General features: G+C 46.6%; 3 protein-coding genes across 13 annotated transcripts in view; 2 read left to right on the top strand and 1 right to left on the bottom strand.

Annotated features, from left to right (window-relative positions):
- Window positions 1-717: 717 nt before the first annotated feature.
- On the bottom strand, window positions 718-7963 carry DCLRE1B (DNA cross-link repair 1B). Its single transcript, XM_019730387.3, has 4 exons — window positions 7405-7963; window positions 6674-6839; window positions 6142-6324; window positions 718-3854 (listed from the first exon to the last, which is right to left on the bottom strand). Exons 1-4 carry the CDS (start codon window positions 7591-7593, stop codon window positions 2776-2778), a joined length of 1617 nt encoding a protein of 538 aa, XP_019585946.3. The 5' UTR covers window positions 7594-7963; the 3' UTR covers window positions 718-2775.
- Window positions 7943-16870, top strand: AP4B1 (adaptor related protein complex 4 subunit beta 1). Of its 7 annotated transcripts, none has more exons than XM_074318593.2 (11): window positions 7943-7960; window positions 8392-8581; window positions 9990-10214; window positions 10671-10801; window positions 11146-11293; window positions 11903-12399; window positions 13499-13582; window positions 14297-14400; window positions 15154-15361; window positions 15576-15857; window positions 16121-16870. In XM_074318593.2, the coding sequence occupies exons 2-11, from the start codon at window positions 8469-8471 to the stop codon at window positions 16546-16548; spliced, it is 2220 nt and encodes a 739-aa protein (XP_074174694.1). In that variant the 5' UTR covers window positions 7943-7960; window positions 8392-8468; the 3' UTR covers window positions 16549-16870. The 7 variants fall into 7 exon arrangements, with proteins under 7 accessions (XP_074174694.1, XP_074174696.1, XP_074174695.1 ...); XM_074318594.2 differs by lacking the exon at window positions 7943-7960 and adding an exon at window positions 7998-8103; XM_019730383.3 differs by lacking the exon at window positions 7943-7960 and adding an exon at window positions 8011-8028.
- The window catches only part of PTPN22 (protein tyrosine phosphatase non-receptor type 22), a 64824-nt gene continuing 64329 nt past the window's right edge, over window positions 16607-17101 (top strand). For 4 of the 5 annotated variants that reach the window (XR_016021755.1, XR_012491624.2, XM_088799501.1 and 1 more), the window contains exon 1: window positions 16607-16744. Coding sequence is in view for 2 of the 5 variants with exons in the window: in XM_088799501.1 (XP_088655627.1) it covers window positions 16728-16744 (17 nt within the window). In the remaining 3 variants the exon portion in view is untranslated. The remainder of the gene's footprint in view (window positions 16745-17101) is intronic. The other variant, XM_074318597.2, reaches the window with a different exon arrangement.

The following is a 17101-nucleotide window of genomic DNA, read 5'->3' as shown; positions in this document are numbered from 1 at the left end:
AGTTTTTCCCACAGATCTTGAAACAACTAATTGATCTCTAGGGAACTTCCTTTCCCCCAGTACCTTCAAGCCTAATGCAAGACCTCCATAGATCTGTGGGGGTTATCTGAAGATTCTAAAAATAAATTGGCTACTTAGATATATGCCATGCAGCATTTTTGTATCAGAGTATTGAGACACCAAACAAATAAGGCAATTGCCAATCTCTATTATAAGCCAAAGTTACTTTAGGATAATAGTATGGAATTTTCCCATTAATAAAACACAGACATGCCACCAATTAAATTTGTCAAAGCCCTTTGCTTCTACTCCCCTACCTTAATTCATATAGATCCCACTTCAAGGAATATGCGTGACACAGCACATGCCAAGAGTGGACAGGTCCCCATGTCGCAAGGAGATAAAGCCAATCTGGGGCCCCTGGTACTGAAGATTGCCTTATCTCTCCCTGCCACCTTTGGGTAGCACAGAAGTGAGACAGCGACAGGTGCCTAGTAGGAAGTCAGGCTAAGCCTTGCCCACGTAGCTTAGTAGATACTTGTTAACACACAAGATGATTTTTCATGTTTACATATACCGTTCTAATAGCATCATTTGAACATAATGAGTCTTCAAGTTAATTTAATGCTATCCTATTCTGCAGGAAGGATGGTAAAAAAATTTTTTTTTTGGAGGGCAATTGGGCAGAATTTGCACCAAGAACTTAAAACTGTAATCTCATGTCCAGTAATTTATTCCAAGGAAACAAACCAAAGTGTCACAATACAGGCATAAAGATGTTCATTGTAATGTGTATAGTTGTGCAAAAAGGGCACACAAAATGTTGAATACTGCAATGTTGAGATATACCCGTATGACAGGGCATGTAATATTTAATATACTCTTAAAAATGGCATTTTGAATACTTAATGATACAAGGAAATGCTTAAGATATTAAGAAAGTACACTGCAGGATAGAAAACTGTAAACAGTATTACCCAATTTTGAAAAAAAATATATTTAATACATTTACATGCACCATAAAAGACTAAAACAAGTGATCTACATGGAGGAATTATAACTTATTTTTTCTTCTTTATATTTTTATATGATTTCCGAAGTTTCTTATTTTGTATACAGAATAACTTTTTAAAGAACCAGAGGCTGAGAACCAATTTCTGAAACACCCATCATCTGGGAGGCAGAGCTAGGAATTTTCCCAATTATCTAACTTTCGTGGCAAGCAGGAGGTAGGTATCTGTCTGTTGTACAGAGGCTCTGCTGTGTAAGCGTGGTGTCTCTCCTGGCCCAGGGTGCCCTGGATCGAAGCCCAGGACAGGCCCAGGTTTCCTGCTGCCCCACATGCCTCACCTGCTGCGGCTCCTCATGGGCCCAGGGGAGGTTTACAGTGAAGGTCACTGACAAAACACAGCTGTGTACAGCTTGCCCAAAAGGAAGGCCTTATTTTGCCTTCTTAACTCTTCATATCTTCTTCCAAAAGTAGGAAACTGTTTTTCCTGGACCAGAAACAGAGGCTTCTTCCTTACGAAGCCTCGGGGCTCCATGCTGAAGCAGTTTTTACCCACGTGCCCAGCTCCACGTGCCTGTGCCGTCTCTGAGCCTGTGGGATCTGCTGTCCTGCTTACTGGTTTGGCACTTTGTCAGGCCGTGAGCAGGACAGGGCAGAACTGCATGCCCCCGCCCCTTCCACCAGCTGGCTCCTTGGTCTCTGCCCTGGATACTAAAACAAACAGGCTGTGTGCTCTGGCTCCCTACTCAACCCAAGGGCGGGGGGGCAGCAGCAAATATCCCAGCTATGTGAACAATCAGGAATATCTGGCAGCACATTTGATCTTTTGTAACTTTATTTCAATCAAAGTCAGGGCCTTCTACGGCTGGGAGGCCTGTCCTACCCTAAGCCTGGTTCCAGGTATTGCCTTGGTGAGGGGTGCCCAATCCCCCAGCTGGTTCTGTTCCAGCTCGGTCCCCAGTGACACTAACTGCAAACCCTCCCGGAGGCAGAGAGAGGTGGAATTTTTCTCCCCGGTTCCAAGGCTCTTCATCACTTCCTGTTCTCTCCCAGAGGCAGAAACAGGAAGTCACTTAGATAGGGTCATGGCAAGTCAGTGACATTCTGGATTGGAACGTGCTGCCTGGATCACCACTTTATCCTCCAGCGCCAGCGTTCCTAACTTAAAAAACAGAACTACCTGGGGACTTTTATCTAAGAAAAAGGGAGAAGGGGACATGGAGAATGGCACATGACACACAAAATCACAATGGGGAATAACCTGGATTTCTGTGTGTGTGTGTTTTTTTTTTGTGTTTTTTTTTGAGAGTGCAGCTCATGGTGGCCCATGTGGGGATCGAACCGGCAACCTTAGTGTTATTAACACCACACTCTAACCAACTGAGCTAACCGGCCACTCCTTTATATCTTTTTCTTTTTTTTTTTAACCTGGACCATTTTGATTCAGACTCTATCTTTCTGCAGCCACATAAGAGGAATGCATGTTCAAAAAAGTTGGCGAAATACCATGTTAAACAAATGTAAACAGATTAAGTTACTGAAGGCCTGCTTAGAACCTTAGATGTGCTCATGGTGAGAAGAGGTTATAATTAAGTGTTTCTTAAACACTGTCAAGTATAAACTAAGGATTCCATAGGCATCAGTCGTGCAAAGGAACACACTTTGAGAAGTGTTGCTCCAGGGTGAGCCCATAGGATCCTGTGAAGATAGAAAAGTAAGGCCCTGACCAAACTCTCCCCACCAGCCTTCAGCCACTATCTTCAAAACTAGATGGATGTTGGATCAAACGAGGTTTGACTCAGCAAGGATTTATGGTATTTTTCCACTTGCTGGTCAAAGCCCCTGGAAGAGAAGCCTGCCTGGAAAAAGTTCGCTGGAGTCAGAAGGTATTTTAGTGCTAAGCCCCTGAACTCAGGAGCCAACAGAGGGGCTGCCTTGCTGCTCTGAGGCAGGGGCGAATCCCAGCCCCTCCAGCTGCTCTGGTTCCCTGACCCTGCTGAGCCATCATTGTCTCCTCTGGGGACCGAGTGGGGCCCTACACCGGTTTCCTGCCCAGTTTCCGGAGAGAGAAATTCCTCATCTGTGGATGTTAAGTGCATTGAAAAGCCCAAGGGGGCAGTCAGTATCTTCTGGGACTCAGGAAAAGGGACTGCCCCATCCCATTCTTTGCTGCAGACTTCTGGGAACAACTGCTTCTTGATCCGCAAAGGATGGTGGGAGGGCTGCTTCTCAAGGTTCCCAGAAAGGTCCTCATTCTCCGCCCTCTCTGAGTCACTGACAGCTTGAGATTGATCAGCATTTTCCTCAAGGGATTCAAACACGACACCGTGGGTTCTTGGCTTCTTTAGCTTCCTTTCTAACAGCAGACAGAGAACGCTTGGTTTTCTAGAGGAGGAGCTCATGTATTGCTGTACAGAGTCTGGAACCAGGGGCACAGAGAGCCTGGGGCTCAGGCTGTCCTCAAAGTAGTTCCTATAGGGCTGCCGACTGACAATGGGCACCACCCGGCAAGGCTTCAGCGCTGCGACAAAGGTACGAAGCTCTGAGTAGGAGGAATGGTCAGAGTAAGGGATGACGTGGATATTGGGGTGGGAGCTGTGGATTTTCCGGCTTGTGGGCAGGACAGCAATGGTCGGGTGGGTCTGGTTCCAGCGCAGCATGGCAGAACGGCAGATGTCCAGGTGGTCCACGGCGTGGATGCGGCCCTCCTTCTCCTCCATGGTGAAAACATCTGCCAGGCCCAACAGCTGCACCAGCTCCAGGCGCCGAGGACTCAGTACCACCCAGGTCCGCAACTCCAGGGCCAGGTGCTCCAACAGTGACTCTTTCCCCAGGCTATAGAGTCCTGAATAATGGTAAAGGGGTTGGGGAAAGTAAGAATAGGAAGAGAATGAAGCGCTCAGGAAATCCTAATACATCAACCAAATAGTTAACAAAAATCCACAAAATTAACGGGGCAATCAGTACATCAGGGAGAGCATGGCATTTGAGCTGAGCTATAATATATGGAGAATGGGGTAGGGGGAGGTTAACACAGAATCCATTCATTCATTCAGTTCAACAAAGGAAAGCATCTAGCAAGTGTTAAACAGTGTGAAAACAAAAAGTCTCAGTCCTCAAGGAGCTAATCGACATGGGAACCCAGAAATCACGTGGTTAAGGGCAATGTTAATTAGAGACATTCACACAGCATTATGAGGGCACAGAAACGTATCTACCCATTGACAGAGGGAAAGTTTCCTGAAAATGACAACTGAGCTAAGTCTTAAAGGATGGGTCCAACTTAACCTGGTAGAGAACATTTGGAGAGAGGTCAGTTTGGTGTTACTAAAGTACAAAGAAGGAACTGATAAGAAATGCCACTAAGAGGGGTCATACAATACAGGGCCTTTATGTACTGCTAAGGAGCGTGGACTTAATTCTGTAAGTTGAAGGGGAACCACTGAAGAGTCTGAAGCAGGAAAACAGCTCATTCAAATCACAGGAATAATATGATCAGGGTGTTAGGGGGAAAAAAATGTGGCAGCAGTGTTATTCAATGGCCTCGAGAAGAAGACACTGAAAGCAGAAATACCAGTTAGAAAACCCAAACAGTACTTATACAGAAAAAAAGTGAGGCCTGAATTTGGGTAATGGTGATGGTAACATATGGGAGATGTTGTTTCACAGTTGTTTTCAGGCTTTTTCTGGAGGTATATTTCAAGTCCATAACCGGATTGTGAACTCCTTTAAACAACTTATATTTCTTTTATATTTCTTATTCTTCATCACGGCACAAATGTAGCTGATTTTCTTTTCTCTCTCCCTATTGCGCCCCCTCCCCACCTTTCTTTTAAACCTCTTCTAGGTCCTTTACCACGAGACTGTAAGCCCTCATATTTTATTCATCTTTCTATTCCCATTGCCTATCAGAATACCTGGCACATAGTAGGGGCTTATTATATATTTGCAAAATTAATAAAACCCTACTACAGCACCCTCCTAGCCAGCTGTGCTTCTCTGGGAAAACTCAGCATTGAAAACTCTAAGAATAGTTAGCAGTCCTGAGAGGAGGGGATATTTCTCAATCAATCTGGTAGCCACCCTGAAAGGTGTACAATTTTTTTTCAATGACTTTGTTTAACTCTACTTTGAAACTCCTTCCAGAGTTGGGGCATATACTTTTAAAATATTCATCGTGGCGCAAATGTTTTTCCTTTTGTGGCTTTATTATAATTTTGTAAACAATAAAAAAATTTAGAACTAGCTCTATTACATTTTTAAAAACAATAATTGAGTTTCATAAACTATCTTAAAAGGCAATTCCAAAAGAGGAGTCCCCAAAATGTCTTGTTCTATTGTGGAATTACTAGAAGAAGCATACGGTTGGTTTTTCAGTGTATCTAATTTTAAGCACAACATTAACTTGAATATCTATATACTGATAAATTCCATTCACTCATAACAAATATTTATGGAATGCCTCATCAGCCATTAATCTAGGCATTTGGGATATATCCGTTAGTAAAACAAAGAGCCCTGCCATTGTTACAGTCTAGCAGGGGGAGACATAATAAAAACTAAATACAATAAATACGTAAATTATGGAATCCATTGTAAGGTGATGAGTGCACTATTGTCCCTTAAATCAAAGCTCTTTGTCCGAAGAGCAATGGTTGCATTTAGGATCAAGGTCAAAAAGTCTTACAAGTACTTCAGCCCCTCCTGCCATTCCAGCCTCCTCACCCACTGTGTGCCTGTCACACTAGCTGCTGCTGCTTTTCTACAAACACACAAGGCTTCTTCCCACCTCCATCCATGTTCTCAAGGAGTTTATGTTGGGGTGTGTGCATGCCAGGGGAAGTGGGGGATAAACAACAAGCAATAGCATATTAAAACACAGAGTATGTGTTTTAATATGATGAAGTGCTGAGTGCTATGAAAAAAATTGAACTGATGCAGGGGATCAGAAGTAGGGGCTGTGAGTGTAGGGATAGTAGACAGCTGGCAACTTTAAATAAGATGGTCAGGGTAGGTTTCGTGAAGAAGGGGAGAGCTGCACAAAGCCTTAAAAGATGTGAGGACTCCCCATCTCCCCCCAAACCTAAATGTACTAGCTGTGGGTGAAAGAAACAGGAAAGGAAACTACTCACCAATCTTTACATTATGTTCTGGGTGCTTTCGAATGAGCTCGACAATCTGGCGGGCAGCTTCTTCTTGGGAAGGAAGAACCAGAGCTGGATTGCAATTGGTGTTGTCTAGGTATAAGGTATGGATCTGTTTCCCCCCTCTCAGGGCTGGCTCCTTAAGCATGGATGGTGTATATCGAAAATCACCTGAAAGAATATATGGGGTCTGAGGGTCAGAGACAAAAGTATAAAACACGAGGCTTTCCAACAACAGATGGGCATTTGCTTACTGGCCTGTGGAAAGCTATCTTGGAGTCTGGTACTGAATAAATATGTAGACTACAGCTTCCTTGTGGATATGTCTCCATCTTGCTCCTGTTTTTTTCATTACTCATGACAAGGTGTGGACCCTTAAAGAGTGGGAATTCAGTTAAGGACCCCTGTACTTGCATGGACTGAAGCTAGGAGACCTCTAGACATCTATTATGAGTTAAGGCTGCTCAAGAAAAGTAGTGTCTAGGTGGAGAAGGTAGGAGGGACCCCTTCGGAGACCCACCTGTGTAAAGGATGGTTCCAAAGTATCCTTCAAAGAGAAACATGACAGAGCCAGGGCAGTGGTTGGCATCTATCAGGGTTACGGTCATGGTCTCTCGCCCAATTTCATCTAGAGGCAGGACATGGCTCTCACCAACCTCCAGGGCTCGGATCCACTGCTTAGATACCTGAGGAAATAATTGGTCATCCCAGTGAACACAGATTCCCTTCCCTGATACCTCCCTGGCCCAGAAATTATCCCTTTCCGGAATCAGGGAATGCTGACCATCTAGACAGCGATTCTCAAACTTACCTTATCATAATAATACCTTGGGGCATCTTTTTGAAAAATTCCAACCATATTTCCAGGACTGGCACTAGCTATTATCTACTTAATCGGAAGTGGGGAGAGACGAAGTGCTGGAGAATTTGTATATCTACCCAACACATTAGATGAATTCTTGCGATGCCGCAAGTTTGGGAAACCCTGGCCTAGCTTATGTGAAGAGGTGGAACAAGTTTCCTTAGTTGGACTAGAAGATCTCCCTAACCTACTTACAGCTGTAACGTCCCAGTCTGCCAGTTGGAAGCCACACTTCTATCCTTGGCTAAAGATGCAACTCTGGGTTCAAACTCCCGCACTTGTAACAACCAGTCCTCCTGGTCCACAAGACTCCAAGGCAGTGACAGATCGGCAGTCCCCACCCAGATGCCTAGACCAGCGCTCGGAGGCCGACTCCAGCCCCCCCATACCTGTAGGTGACGATGCAGGAGGAAAGCAGTGATTGGGGAGCAGTAGAGGGGTCGGGCCCAGGTGCTCGTCAGCCCCACGGTGTGGTCCGAGTGCATGTGGGACAGAAAGAACAGCCGTGCGGAGGCAGCCCGGCGCAGGCTCCAAAAGTCCACCGCGATGGGCGTGTGGGGGATCTGGACTCCGTTCATGGTGGCGGGGCTGGAACCACCAATGGGGTCTTCATAGGAAAAGAGCTCCTGCGTGAGCCTCCTCCAACGGCCCTGAAAAAAGTCAGGCTGTGTGTGGCAAGAACAGGGCTAGAGAACCTAAGGGAAAGCCAGCCCCGAAGAGGAGTAAGTCACTACAAAAAAGAAGGAAGGGATCATGCTTAGTGGAGTCCGGGCGTGGAACCGCGCGCCGCGGAAGTCGCGCAGCGGAGCGCCATGCCTAACCGCGCGCGGGAGCCGGTGCCCTCCACTCAAAGCGCGCGCGGCCGGGCGGAGACAGGCCGAAGTAGCCGATTTCCGATCGTCCGCGGCAGCTCCACTAGAGGGAGCTACGCGGCTGCGCCCGGAGGTGAGAGGTTGGGGGAAGGGCACCGTGAGGTCGGGGCCCAGGCTCCGCTCGGCGCTCTCCGGGAGAGGGTGAGTGGCAGCAGCTCTGCGCGGTCTCTCGAAGAGGAGGCGGGACTTCCGCAGACGGCGTCCTTTGGCTTATCGGTGACGGCAACCGCGTGGAGGCACCCCAAAGGCTGGAACTGAGAGGGAGGGGTCTGCGGGCCGTCGGCTGCCGGGCTGGGAATTGAGCGGGGGCCCCAAAGGTAGCGGGAGAGACCTGTGGGTGGAGCGAACCGGCCGGCGGGTCCCGGAAGGAACCGGAGGGCCTAGGGTGGGGCCCGCGGGCGGCGGAGGGAGCCGAAGCTTGAGCGTGCCAGTCCCTGGGGAAGCCACGGCTGGGGCGAGGCCACGGCTTTCGTGTCTTCACTGACTGACATTTCCTTTACCCAGGTGCTTACATCGGGGCTGGCAGGAGCCCACGACTTACCGAGGGGGCTGTGGGAATTGCCCCGGGGCTGTCGGAGAAGATGCCATACCTGGGCTCCGAGGACGTGGTCAAGGAGCTGAAGAAGGCTCTGTGTAACCCTCACATTCAGGCCGATAGGCTGCGCTACCGGAATGTCATCCAGCGAGTGATTAGGTATCAGCCGACGCCCTCACTGCCCCACTGCGGTCCCATCGGGGCTGTATCACCTCACGTGTGAAAATGAACTTGCACACATGCCAGTGCTATCGTTGGGTCTTCCTGCTTCCCTGCAGTGCCGTCTCAGCCTCCCTTGTGAGACTGATTTTTGTGCTTCGTGTATCCATCTGGGTGGTTTCATCCCTATTTAACTTACACTGCTGACTCTCAGGCTGATAATAAATATATCTAGTACACACCTCCTTTTTTATCTTCAGACCCGCGTAGCCTACTGCCTGTTGGGCATGTCCACCTGGATATTTTTCCAGAGACATGCAAAATAGCAGCTACATCCTTCCCCCTCCCCAAACCTGCTCTTCCACTTATGTTTGTGTTGATGAATGTCACCACCTAGCTGACCAAGCGTGGGAGTCAATCTTGATGACACCTGATCTTCACTTCTCAAGTCAGATGCTATGGATTTATAGTTCTAAATACCCACCCCCGCACCCCTTTTTGGGCACTGCTGCTGTTCTGGTTTCATTACCAAGGCAATGGCAGTAGCATACTAGTAGGTCACATTGCCTCCTCATTTCAGTCAATGATTTTTCCAGGGTATAAATCTAAACATAACATGTCTGGCCTCCTGTGGATCACAAGCTTCCTTGTGCACCAAAGTCCTTTGGGGTGCTTTTTAAAAAAATGTAAGTTTTTCATCCAATCCAGTAATTCTGATTGCAGTATGGCGGGATGGAACCCAGGGATCTGCATTTTATACGAATATCCCGTCTGATTCCTATAGGAGACCATAGTTTGAGGAACAGTGATCTATATATAGAATAAAGTCCAAACTTATCGTAGCACCCAAGGGACACTGGGCTAACTCAGCTGCCTGCACTTTCCAAAGAATGTACCATTCTTGCTCACGTCTACGCACCTCACAGCATGTATCTATCACACCTGCCTGGTGAGCTCCTGCTCATTCAGCTAAAGTATTACTTCCTCTGTAGAAACATTTTATGACTTCCTGGCAGTCGTAGACCTCTGGATCTTCACTCACTGCCTCTGTGACTTCTGTCATAATACTTACCTAGTGTACTATAATTCGTGGTGTTCTTGTCTGGCTCCTTAGTAGACACTGAGTTCCTAGAGATCTGAGATCGTGCCTTTTTCAAGATTATGTGTAAAAGCTGAATTTCACTGAAATATACTAGAAATTAATAAGTGTTCATTGAATAAATAGAAGAACGTTTATTGCAGGCCTTTGGTGTTTTGTGTGATACAGTAGACGAGGTAAACCTGGTTGCTTCCCTCTCAGAGATCACAATTGAGTTGGATAACCAGGACGTGAATAACATAAAACGCCCTCCGTTGTAGGTTGGGAATGAGGTATTTTACTTTTTGCTGCTTTATGTGTTGGTCTCAGGCACATGACTCAGGGCTTGGACGTGTCTGGTGTTTTCATGGAAATGGTGAAGGCGAGTGCCACTGTAGATATCGTTCAGAAGAAGTTGGTTTATCTGTACATGTGCACGTATGCTCCCCTGAAACCAGATCTGGCTCTCCTGGCCATCAATACACTCTGCAAAGACTGTTCGGACCCCAACCCGATGGTGCGAGGGCTGGCTCTACGGAGTATGTGTAGCCTCAGGTGAGCATCCTTTTCCTGCCTGTTTCTTAGTGGCTGATGAATTCTGGAGGTCATGGGGCAGGTTTTCAGTGATGACAATCTGTGTCAGCTCTATACTGGGGGAAACACTGTGATACCTGAACTCAAGTTTTCAGCCATTGCTTTGGCTTAAAAAGCTGTATCATATGGTTTCATTAAAGGGATTTTTCCATTCTCACTCTAGGTGAAATAGTTTTTGGTTTCGGTTGAAGATTTCTAAGCAATTTATGTATGTTTTTTTCTTGCTGCTGATGCAGCATTATTCCAAATGAAAAGTCAAATACGGCTTTTTAAGTTTGGCAGCAGCTTCTCCAATTCTTCATGATCTTATAGATGCACATTCAAAAATCTCCTAAATCCTCTGTTAAGTGCACAGGGGCTGAATTGTGTCAAAACTAGTATTTCAGGATCTGGCTGACTCTCGGATATGTTGCTTAGGATGCCGGGTGTGCAGGAATATATCCAACAGCCTGTTCTCAATGGTCTGCGGGATAAGGCTTCATACGTCAGGAGGGTGGCAGTCCTTGGTTGTGCCAAGATGCATAATCTTCACGGAGAATCTGAAGTGGGTAAGTTTCAGTGTAATCCATCCTGATCAATACTTAGTTGGCCTTGCACATTTGTAAAATATTACATAGCCTTGGTAGAAAATAATAATGTAGCCCTATTTCTGTGCATGTCTCTTTAAGGAGGGTGCAGGGCTTGGTATTTTCTGAGATTAGAGAACTCCTTTGGGGCCCAGGTGAGATCCTTTGCCTTAGCTACTTAGAACATGCCTTGACTTAGTTATAGGCCTTTGTGATTTCTGTAGCATAGAACTTCAGCTTTGTCTGCTTGGAGCCATTACTCTGGCTCTATTCCTGTGACCCTGAGGCTTTCCTTCTGAATCTGAGGTCTTTGTTCTCTTTTATAGATGGTGCCCTGGTAAATGAATTATATAGTTTGCTGCGTGACCAGGACCCCATCGTTGTGGTAAACTGCCTGAGGTCTCTAGAGGAAATTCTGAAACAGGAAGGCGGCGTTGTCATCAATAAACCTATCGCCCACCATCTCTTAAATCGGTTTGGATGCCTCACCTTGGTGCTCTTTTTATTATGATGAGATCTCGATCCTAGTGGAATTTTGTTGATGTGTTGAGTTAAAGAGAGGTCTCGAACAACTGTAGAGTAGGAAAGTGAACCATAGCTCTTAACTCCCTCAAATTTTGTTGAGAGAATTTCTTTCATTAGGTTGGTACAAAACACATTGTGGTTTAAAAGTTTAAAAATAGTCGCAAAAACCACAATCACTTTTGCACCAACGTAATATTTGTCTTCGTTTCTTTTGGTGAGATAGAGAAATGGAGGCAACATCCTGTGAGGATAGGTTCTGTTCTCATCTGCAGTCAACATGTTCCCCCAAACTAAGCCACTTACTGCTCTTAAAACGTAGACAGTCTGGATCTAGGGTATAGGGCTCATGTCTTTGGCTTTAGTTGCGTGTGCGTTTGTACTATAAACTCATCTTGGAATTAACAGTCTACTTTGTGGGAACTTTAAATAGTATGTAAAAAGAATAATTCGATTATGGCACAGCCAGTTTTCAAGGAGTCTCCCTTATTATGAAGAACAGATGACTGGCAGGTCCCAATGTTGTTGCTAAAACAGCACTTTTTTCTTTCTTGGGGCCAGCATGTCAAAACTGGACCAGTGGGGCCAGGCCGAAGTGTTGAGCTTCCTGCTGCGCTACCAGCCGCGCAGCGAGGAGGAGCTGTTTGACATCCTCAACCTGCTGGACAGCTGTCTCAAGAGCAGTAGCCCAGGGGTGGTGATGGGAGCCACCAAACTCTTTCTGATCTTGGCCAGACAGTTTCCCCACGTTCAAACCGATGTGCTCGTGCGTGTCAAGGGCCCTCTGCTGGCCGCCTGTTCTTCAGAGAGCCGGGAGCTCTGTTTCGCGGCCCTGTGCCACGTGCGGCAGATCCTGCGCAGTTTGCCCGGCCACTTCAGCAGCCACTACAAGAAGTTCTTTTGCTCCTACTCGGAGCCGCACTACATCAAGCTGCAGAAGGTGGAGGTGCTGTGTGAGCTGGTGAACGACGAGAACGTGCAGCAGGTGCTCGAGGAGCTCCGAGGGTACTGCACCGATGTGTCCGCCGACTTGGCGCAGGCGGCCGTCTTTGCCATAGGTGGGTGTCTGCTGCGTTTCCGTTTTGAGAGCCTAGACCACCCAGCGAGAAAGCCGTGGGACCGCAGAGAGCAAAAGGGAAGGAATCTGGCTCTAGAGACAAAGGACCATGCGCCAGAGAATTGGGGCAGTGGCTACAAGCAAGGAAGGGAGGAAAGTTTTTTAATTAATTTATTTATTTTTGGTCAACCCTGCTGTTGCCATATCTTCCAGGATGGAGACTCCGGGTAACTCAAACTGTAATACTTAACAATTTATACAGTTTCTATTGCCTTTTGTTGTGTACTCTCCAAAATGCTCTCACATTCGTCCTCTTACCACTGTCTTGTGAGACTATCAGGAAAAGTAGACCAGTGTTATTAGCTTCATTTTAAAGATAAAGAAACTCAGGCACAAAAAGTTTATTAAATGGCCAGAAGGTCGTATAGTTACCGAACTGGGACTGGAACCCAGATTCCCTGACTCAAAGTCCAGTGTCAGTTCACCAACCATTTACTGAGCTTCTGCTATGGGCTATGTATTGTGCTGAGTACAGAGAACACAGAATAAATCCTAAATCTTAACAGACTTTCATACTACTCTGCCTGGAATTTAAAAGGTTAGAGTGACTGACAAAATGAAAGCAGCTGGTGAGCTAAGTTTGGGAGAACTTCAAGTGGAGGAAGAGAAGGAACCCTCCATGAAGAATAAAGTATGGTTATTTTCAGGGGGCAGAGAAAAGGGAACAAAGAGAGGAGGGGAAAACCAGCAGCCAGGAGACTGCATGCTGTCAAGTGTCCCCAGCAGGAATATTTCTGTGCTCGTGCATTGCAGCAAATGCTGCTTCCTGTCTGGTTGCCACATACGGACCTTTGTTACTGAAAGTTTTCAATCTGCCATGAACTTCCGATTTTCTAGTGGTTTATGGGGAAAAAAAAACGGATTCATTTTTACCAAAGTTCCCTTTATAACAAACTTAGATTCTTCTTATTTCATCCAGCAGGGGGTGATTTGTTTAGGTATCATCTGGTCCTCTTTGGCTTTGGCTGCTGGGAAATAACTTTAGAATGAGGTGCTAGTGTTTGACTTAACACTTTCCTCTGCTTTCCCTTCCTCGGTAGGTGGTATTGCCAGGACCTACACAGATCAGTGCGTGCAGATTCTGACAGAGTTGCTGGGGCTACGGCAAGAGCACATCACCACAGGTAATGGCTGCCTTTCTAGGATTTTGCTCAAAAAATATTTGTTGCTGAATAACATGGAGGTTTAAACTTCTCTTTACATCGTCATCTGTAGCCATCAGAGAAGCAAAGGATCTGTATGTAGCTCTAACAGGGTAGAGAGTCTTCAGGGTACCGTGAGTCTACAGACTATACTAGATGACCTTGCTTATTTCCCCACTTTTACTCCTGTTTTTGCGAATGGCAGCGTGCTGTAAGCAGTGGCTTCCAGTGACTGGGACTAGGGTGAGACAAGCAAAGTGCCTGAATGCAAAGATTTAAAGAGATACTCACTCTCAGGTTCCTGCAAGTGCTAACCCTCTGTGTCCTCTTAAATTTTACACCCTCGGCACCGTGCTTGGCTCACCATAGTTCCAGCCCTGGTGGCTCCATTTATACTGTTTTCAGAGTATCATTCAACAACAACACTACCTCACCTTTGCAGGCAGCTTTACATTTTACGAAGTGCTTTCACATGCATTAGCTCATTTATCCTCATGGTAATCTGATAAGAGCAACATTCACTTGAGAAATTATTGCCCACATCAGACGTTTCTCAGGTAATCATTGACCACCCTATCCAACACCCATGTTACAGAAATTCACCTAGCAGTGTAGTCATAACGTATGACTTTTTTCAAGGTTCCTTCCTGCTTGGAGGCTCTAATCCTGTGCTCTTGTGTCCTGGGCTGTTCGTAGTGGTGGTGCAGACTTTCCGAGACCTGGTTTGGTTGTGTCCTCAGTGTACGGAAGCTGTGTGTCAGGCCCTGCCCGGCTGTGAGGAGATCATTCAAGATGGCGAGGTAGACGGTGATGCTCCTTTACTTCCAGGCAGAGGGGCATGCTTGGGACCCTGCTCTCTGAAATGGGATCGAATTACTCTTTCTACCCAGTGTCTGAAGTGGAAATTCTTAGAATGGATTGCCACCTCAGATTCTCTTTTAGGTGTGGCTGGGATATAAACTATAAAAGCATTGGGATTTATCTATGGTGTTTATTACAAATAACTTTCATACCACTGTTCTCTGGAACAGTTTTGAGTCAGAGATTTAGACCATGGAGTTTTCAGCTGGCATGAAAATCAGAATCACTTGTGGAATTTTCACAAATATTTGGGCTTCACCCAGGTCTACTGACGTAAACATTCAGGAGTCGTGGGCCTAGACACATGTATTTTTAAGAAGCCTCACGGATGACTCTGACGTGCACGCCGGGTGAATCACCACTCTCATGAAGTAATTGAGGAAATTTTCTGTAGCTCTCACTGTACCATTAAACCCCAAATGGGTGAAGAGGCTCCAAAGCTGAGGAAGCCTCATTGCTTGATCAGCATGGTCCGTGAGCGTCTTTAGTCTCCTTTTGTGGAGGACAGTTTCATTCCTATTTGCTGTAGCGAGTGCAGTAGGTGGGATCGCTACAATGCAAGCTGCAATTAATAAGCGATGATACCCTTTCTGCTGACACTCGGGGCCACGGCAACACCTGCAGCTGTGTGCTGCCGACTCTGTTTGGACAGCCACGCATTGAGCGCCTGTTCTTACTCCTTCATTCCCCAGGGGAAGCAGGCACTTATTTGGCTACTTGGTGTCCACGGGGAAAGAATTCCCAATGCGCCTTATGTGTTCGAAGACTTCGTCGACAACGTGAAGTCCGAGACATTCCCAGCTGTTAAGATGGAGCTCCTCACTGCCCTGCTGCGCCTTTTCCTCTCGCGGCCGGCTGAGTGCCAGGACGCGCTGGGGCGGCTGTTGCATTACAGCATAGGTAGGTTCTTCCGAAGGAAACAGGACTTGCCGTGACCGATGCTGCAGATTCCCACCGCTTCCATTGCTTGGCGAGTCCTGTCTGGGATGCAAGAAGAAAATGTCAGTGTTTTCTAGGGTTTCTTCCCTCCATCTTTTCCTGCTGTTTTGGTTGGCACAGGGATAGGAGAAGAGTGTTTTGGTTTTTAATGAACTCACCTGTTGTCTTACCTCAGAGGAAGAAAAGGACATGGCAGTACGGGACCGAGGTCTCTTCTATTACCGCCTCCTCTTAGCTGGCGTTGATGAAGTTAAGCGGGTCCTGTGCAGCCCTAAGTCTGACCCTTCTCTTCGGCTTTTGGAGGATCAGGCAGAAAAGCCTGTGAATAGCTGGGCCTCAGACTTCAACACACTGGTGCCAGTATATGGCAAAGCCCGCTGGGCCACCATCTGTGCGTGCCAGGGGACAGAGCGTCGTGGCCCAGACCTTTCTAACACTGCATCCTTCGCCACATCAGGTAAAAATAGTCCTTACTTTATATCTTGGCATGAAACGTTACCTTTTGCAACGACCAATGACGAGTGGAAAGTAGAGTACCCTCACTAAATCTCAGACTATTGCCTGAATTTGAAGCTTTGTGAGCAAGTAAGTTCATCACTGGCTATTTAAGCCATTGATGTAAAGATAAAAGCCACATTGTATACTTTTGGAAATCTAGATAAAAAATGTAGTTCCTATAGATTAAGAGCATCTCTTACACAAGCTTTCTGACTCTTTTAGGACCCCTGATTCCTGAAGAGAACAAGGAGAGAGCACAAGAACTCCCTGACTCGGGAGCCCTCACGCTGGTCCCCAATCACCAGCTCACTGCTGAGTATTTCGAGAAAACTTGGCTTAGCCTCAAAGTGGCCCATCAGCAAGTGGTCCCTTGGCAGGGAGCAGTCCATCCCGACACCCTCCAGATGGCTCTGCAGGTGGTGAACATCCAGACCATCGCAGTGAGCAGGGCAGGGGCTCAGCCATGGAAAGCCTACCTCAGTGCCCAGGAGGACACTGGCTGTCTGTTCTTAACAGAGCTGCTGTTGGAGCCCGAGAGCTTGGGAATGCAGATCTCTGTGAAACAAAGTGAGGCGAGGCCGGAGACCCTGAGCAGTTTTATTTCTGTATTAGAAACTGTGATTGGAACAATCGGAGACATAAAATCCTAACAGAGTCTTGATGCCTGTCCTGAGAGATGAGTAGCTCTCAGTTCCTTAGTTTTCCTCATTGGAGCTGTTTGTAAGTCCAGATAATATCACATGCACAGGAGAATGGGAAACCTGGGAATCACGAATCTCATGTTTTCGTCCAAAGACCATTGACTCACTCCTCTCCTACCTATTGGTGAATGACCCATTTTTCCAGGTGATGTTGTAAAAGTTCATGTCGGTGAGGGGACGGGAATGGGGGTGAGGCTAGGATTTGGATTCTTTTCTAATCAGTTTTAGGGCATTTTACTAATTAAAGATGCCTGATGTGTGTGGAAACTGATGGAGTCTGTGGGGGTCATCTTTTCTTCCCTGGATTGTTGCAGTAAACTCCTGACTGTTCTCATATTTCTAATCCTGCTCCTTAGGCCAGAGTTCAGAGTCTTCAGTGTCACGTGTCACCACTCCCCCAACACCCTCTGTTCTGACAAAAGCAAACCACTTGCATTTTCCTGAATGCACCAGCTCTGTCTCACCTCTGTGCTTTGGCACCTGCTTTCATTTCTTGCTGAAA

This window comes from Rhinolophus sinicus, chromosome 7 (genome assembly GCF_057876585.1).
Source record: "Rhinolophus sinicus isolate RSI-liver-muscle chromosome 7, RSI-T2T, whole genome shotgun sequence".
Taxonomy (NCBI): domain Eukaryota; kingdom Metazoa; phylum Chordata; class Mammalia; order Chiroptera; family Rhinolophidae; genus Rhinolophus; species Rhinolophus sinicus.
Note: the sequence above shows the minus strand (reverse complement) of the source record. Positions and strands in the feature narration are given on the sequence as shown.